The sequence below is a fragment of the Cebus imitator genome, unplaced genomic scaffold (genome assembly GCF_001604975.1).
Source record: "Cebus imitator isolate Cc_AM_T3 unplaced genomic scaffold, Cebus_imitator-1.0 Scaffold143, whole genome shotgun sequence".
Lineage (NCBI taxonomy): Eukaryota > Metazoa > Chordata > Mammalia > Primates > Cebidae > Cebus > Cebus imitator.
The window spans coordinates 3,603,506-3,609,505 of record NW_016107458.1 but is presented as its reverse complement, the minus strand read 5'-3'; the positions used below and the strand labels follow the sequence as shown (position 1 = coordinate 3,609,505).

The 6,000-nt window shown below is 44.9% G+C and overlaps 1 protein-coding gene across 4 annotated transcripts in view; it reads right to left on the bottom strand.

Annotated features, from left to right (window-relative positions):
- Positions 1-283: 283 nt before the first annotated feature.
- Positions 284-6,000, bottom strand: part of SPTBN1 (spectrin beta, non-erythrocytic 1) — a 215,255-nt gene continuing 209,538 nt past the window's right edge. For all 4 annotated transcript variants that reach the window (XM_017542341.2, XM_037743396.1, XM_017542342.2 and 1 more), the window contains 4 exons: positions 5,496-5,734; positions 3,864-4,037; positions 2,316-2,358; positions 284-1,600 (listed from right to left, as the gene is read on the bottom strand). In XM_017542341.2, coding sequence (XP_017397830.1) covers positions 1,382-1,600; positions 2,316-2,358; positions 3,864-4,037; positions 5,496-5,734 — 675 coding nt within the window. In that variant the 3' untranslated portion in view covers positions 284-1,381. The remainder of the gene's footprint in view (positions 1,601-2,315; positions 2,359-3,863; positions 4,038-5,495; positions 5,735-6,000) is intronic.

Below are 6,000 nucleotides of genomic sequence, written 5' to 3'. Positions count from 1 at the left end.
TTTACAGAACAAATTTGCCAACCCCTATCTCGGAGCTCGGGTTTTGCAAGTGCTCTGGTAACTTCTTCATAAATGAAAGATAAAATCTGAATGTGTAACTACCAAACAGTCACATTTATTACTGTTCCCTGTAGTTTTCAAAGCTCACGCACCAGACATGCATTGAAAATGCAAGTGAGCCTGGACTGGTTGTAAAACATTTCCTGTTTGCCATTTCTCCCTTTGCAATTTCCCTACTGGGCATGCACACACAGCAGAGGAAGAATAACAATAGTCACCGTGCTAGATTTAAAAGCATTTAATGACATAGCATATATTTAACAGATAGGGCAAAAGTTGAGAGGTACAGGTCGTACGACTGAGCACCAGGCCTGAGCGACCACCTCCCTGTTCAGGCCCAGCCTCTGGAGTTCATTCCTATCAATGTCATTTTGATTGTGCAGTAAGATGAAAATTTGTCATTACAATAGTTACAGTGACAGAGAAATGCACACTATGTATCAAATAGCAAGGAAATGAAGCAAATTATAAAACAGTGTGGCAACTCACGAGCAAGTAACCATTAGAGTAACATTACTTTGTCCAGTAAATGCTTCGGTTCCACCACTTGTACACTTACCAATGATTTAAAGGGTTTATTATACATCTAGTTTTATTATACTTTGTACTAGAATTATCTCAAACATACAATATAATGTATTTCAGCAAAAAAAAAAAAAATTGAAATTACAGATTATTTAAAACAGTATCAGTTTTCTATTCCTTCTTGTATACTGACATTCTTAACCGTCGTAGCAGTTGATGCAGAAAAGCTGCATGTCGTGTGTTAGTAAGTGATGCCAGATACAAATGGTTTGGTCTGTAGAGTTAATGTGGAGCTGCACTGTGGCTGCAGCGAGATCATAATATGTGATCTGTTTAATAAAGGTTAGACCCATCGCGGGCACTTCTAATAGTCAAGACTCAGGGTAACCACCGTAAGTAAATGGAGAGAGAATGGTGTCAGGATATTGGTACGTTTTGTCTCTGGTGAGCACAGGAAATATTGTTTAAGCACCGCTGCCTTGCATACCAACAGCACTAGAGGCGGGTTATTTCCAACACAGCCTCACAAAATTGAGGAACAGTTTAAATATTGAGATCTAATCTATATAATTTCATTAAAAAAAAATCTGGTCTTCCCTCTGCACCTCAAACTTTTGTAACTTGGAGATAAAGTATTTAGGTATGTTTCCCCCACCCCCAGAAATGCTCTATAAATAAAAAAAAATCAACCACATTGAGAAACATTAGGCACAGAGAGTAATGTGTTGGTTCTGAGCTTGCATGCTGGAATTTCACTGAAAAGGTAAGAGAAGGGCAGGAGGTAAAGGAAAGGAGTTCATTTCTTTTTGCCAAAAAGGCTGAACCGCTTCTCTTTGTCTTTCTCTTTGTCCTTCTCCCGCTTGCCGGGACTGGACTCGCTGGTGATGGTGACGACGCTGGTGGGGAGGGTCTGCGCCCGGCTGGATGCTGGCGTGCTCTGGGTGCTGGCGGACACCTCGTGTTTATCAGAGGAGATGGCAGAAGAGATGGCCTGGATCCATGTGTTCATTTCCTCCTGGACAGAGGAAGGGACACAGGTGACACTCAACTAAGACAGATGGGTGTCAGGGGTTCTGGCTCCAAGGCTTAGGAATGACACATCCGGCCAACTGAGGGGTGAGCAGAATCACTTTTGGGCACTGGCCCCAAACGCACCTCTGCCTTATCGGTACAGGAGAGGGAACCTGGTTCAGCCTCTATAAGAATTCAGTTTTACGGTACCTGAAGGTCATCACCCTGGTGTATGGCTCTATAAACTTGTAAGAGCTGGAAGACTGGTCTCAATCTGTGAGGTGGTCAGATCCTACCCTAGAAGGTGCTTGTTCACATTTAAAGCATTATATGTGTTGTTTTTTCATCAATGGACCCTCTCTTTCCTTGAGGTGAGGTACCCACCCACGAAAGAGCTAGCTATGGGCAGAGGGGGCAGCAGGGGTCCCCATCATGATCCACACCTAGTCCTGGAACCACCTCACTGTGCCTCATCCCTAGGAGGGGACAGACAAAGATTCCCTCCATCAACTTCAAGGGATCCTGCCTGGCCAGGGACAGTGAGATCATATTCAGTGCCTTCTAGAGACAGAACCAAACACCTCCTAGTGCTGGTGACTGGAGCCCAGAAACCACCAATGATCATCAATTACATGAAGAACATTCTGAATAAAGCCTATCATCCCACAAACACTTGCAAACTCCTCAGTACTTGAGAGAAACAAAATTTAGAAACTTACATCATCTTTGGCTTGGAAGAGGTACTCATTGCCATCATTTAGTCTGTAATATCAAGGAAAAAAGTCAGTCACCACTTAACTACAGAGAAATAAAAATCTCCCAACTCCCATATCCCACGCAGGACAGAAGCAGACAACAGGAGTCACAACAGAGGCGTCAACCTTAATATGTTACCCCTGAGCCTGGGGACCCCCTGGAGATCAAGAAGCCATATAATCACGCCAATGATATACACAGGGAGCCTGTGCTTCAATCCAATGGAAGGATTTTAAAACCCTCAAACATAGCATTTGGCTTTATTGTGGCAAAGATCACTTGGATGCCTGATCACTTACTGGTCTAAACTGAGTTCAGAAGAAAGCTTTTAAACACTATGAGCCCTTTTGAAATTCTGCTGAGCTTCTATCCCCTACATTCACAAGTTCCAGGGTGTCAGAACAGGTAAACAGAAAATGTCTCTTTAATTTTTCTTCTACCGTATGTCTTAGAATTAAGAAGCCCTATCAGTGCGACACCAAGAGGTCCCTGGGCTTGGAGGGGATGCACACTCACTCTGCAGCTGTGGAGAGGAAGAGGGCGCTGTTGTGCAGCAGAAGGTGGCTGCCCTTCCCTAATACCTCAGCTCTCTGAAGGTGCACGAACACAGTACAAAAGTGAAAGCAGCCATGGAGACAGGCTGCCGGTGCCTCGTCTTACAAAACGTAAAGCGTTCCAGGGCCCAAAAAGCCTGCCTGCACTGCACCCCAGCAGAGCTTAATAAATCAAACCCTTTGACACTCTCTCCTCTGCAACCCTTGGTCTAGTCCTACTGGCATGAAACATATAAATAAACAAAGACCGAAGCTTTTCAGATCCGAAAACAACAGAGCAAATCAGTAAACTAGCAACCTAACTACTAAAATGTTTATTTTTTACATTTTTAAAAGATAAAGTAATTTTTCTGCCTACTTCCAAGTGTGAGGAGAAATTCTGAGCTTTGTTCCACTCTGTAGGGAGGTATATGTATCCTACAGGGTAGAGACATTCGGAACTAGATGGTTTGGGGCAGCTGGAACATCTGCTGGGAGAGTCAGGGGAGGACAGGGTCCCAGGCCCCATCCAAGCATTTCCTGTTTGTCTCCATCCAGCTCCAGGATGACTCACTTGACCCATCTCCAGATAACTCATGAGCAAAGAATAGCATCTCCTGGGTCGGGATAAGCTTAAAAGATGGGGAAACTATTTTTCAAAGCCTCTCTTAAACTGTGAAATGTGACTAGCTCTATTTAAGTCTTAGGGAACAGTAAGTGCCCGGTTATAAAATCAAAAGCTCCCTTATCCTTCAATGCTCAGCTGTACCGTTAACTGCGGGAAGCTGGTGGCTGGCCACAGTTGCCAAAGAATCTAGCCTGAGACATGTGCCAAACTGGTTTTTCACTTTATTGGGGATTTAAAATGGCACAAGAGAGAACTAACTAATCACAGTAGCTGTCTAAGAAAACCAACCCTCAGAGTGGAAGTAAACACACACTCACTCTGGCAACCATGCCACTCACGGTAACTCTCACCTTAGCTTGAATACGTGTTTCTTCTTTTTGTAATCAAGGGCCACTTCACAGACCGCTTCTTTCAAACTCACAGGGACCTCACTGTGGTAGGGAATTCCAGAAGCAGCAGTCTTTGCATCTTTGTAGAAACCCATTTCTTGGTTATTTATGACACAATAAACATTGTGCCAGGACCTGAGCAGTTTAAAAAAAAAAACAGGTGGGGGGATGATAAAGGCTCTATCATACTCTCCTTAAAGAACTTCACATTTGATTAACATGGAAATAATCCTCATACAACAGTGTGAACCGCCCGCTTTCTTTTTTTTTTTGAGATGGAGTTTCGCTCTTGTTACCCAGACTGGAGTGCAATGGCGCGATCTCGGCTCACGGCAACCTCCGCCTCCTGGGTTCAAGCAATTCTCTTGCCTCGGCCTCCTGAGTAGCTGGGACTACAGGCGCGCACCACCATGCCCAGCTAATTTTTGTATTTTTAGTAGAGACGGGGTTTCACCATGTTGACCAGGATGGTCTCGATCTCTTGACCTCGTGATCCACCCGCCTCCCCCCATTCTTATTAGAAGCCCTTCCTAAATTCTGCTAACACTCAACAACAGAAAAAATTCCTCCATGGAGAGTCTGGGGAGGGCACAGGGCAGGTTTTTGAGGGCTACATCTCTCTCTTAATTTGGAGAAAAGCAAGTTCCCCTCTAGTGCTCTGAGCTCATTTTGATTGGTATTTAGTGCTCTTTGCTGTAGCGCCCTCCTAAGGTATGGGCTACAGGCTATGCTCCTTGTCTGAAACACACCTGTCCTCTAGCAGCAGCTCCTCCAGCTGCAGCTTCACTACTCATGTGGCTGGGAAATTTGACAGACAGACCCAGGGCCATCAGCACTCACAGCGCCTTTGACTAAATTAGAATAAAGTGGCCTTTCCCCTACAATATGGCAAACTGTCCTAATATACTAATTTTAGCAAACTATCCTAACACACTAATTTATATATATTAACATAGAAATCCCTACGTTGTCCTCAATGCAAACGGCACTTAGATGTTCTGATCCCATGGTATAGCAAACGAACTGCACGATAAGACATGGTGGTCCCAAGTGGTTGGGTTTACCAGTTAAGCATATAGACTTTGCAGTTTCATATTCCAGCTTCGCCATTACTAGGCTTCCACAGAAAGTGAGCTTTGTTAACCACTCAGAGCCTCTGTTTCCCATCTGTGAAATAAAATAACTTGGGCTGTTCAGAGTCAATGAATATATAAAAAGGCTGATATGGAGATCAGGTCAGGGAAAATGGTGAATGGCTTTTTACAAAAAACCCACAAGGAGTCCTAAATGAAATCATTCACTTAAGGTAAAGATGACTCTTCAGTCTCAATCTAGCAAATTCCTTCTCCAGATGAGCTACTAAGGCCCCTTCTAGCTACTCCCATCCAAACGTAACTCTTCCTTCTCTCAGTGGATAACCAGCATTCTACTCCCGCTTTCCAGTGTCAGCCTGAGAAGAATGCAACGTCCAGGAAGCTACCAAAAAAATGAAACAACATAAGCACATACTTCCCTAATGACTCAAGAGCGGCCCACCGTATCCTCTCACAGGCTGACTTTCCATCCTACTGTGGTAGCCTCTGCTGCTGTTACCTGCTTGAGGCTTTCTTATTGTGGGCCTCCCACTCGTGTTTCCGATTGAGGAAGCCTTCCATCTGGGCCGAAGGCGTCTCCTGGGTTCTGGCTGGTAAGGTGGCGGCACTCTGGGCCGGGAGGGCAGTCTTGGCTTTGCGATCAGAGGTCGGGGAGGGGATGGGGCTGGACTCTTTAGAGCTTGTCCTCTGTTCTGTAGCGCCGTTGACCATTTCACTTGTGTCCACCGTATCTGCCATCTAGGGACAGTGGAGAGGCCATTCAGCTAACTCTGTGAACCATGGGGGTGACCACATACGCTCTACCTGACTCGCACACGTGGCTGTGTATAAATGCCTGGCACAGATCGAGGCAGTACAGTAAAACCATTGCACACCCACAAAGCCAGCTGGACACCAAAGACATTAGAAGGTGGGAATGGATTAATACCCGCCCGTTTACAGGGAAATGAGAAAAGCAAAATGCCAGTATGAGTTTTACTGCACTCTACTCCTCTGATCAATAA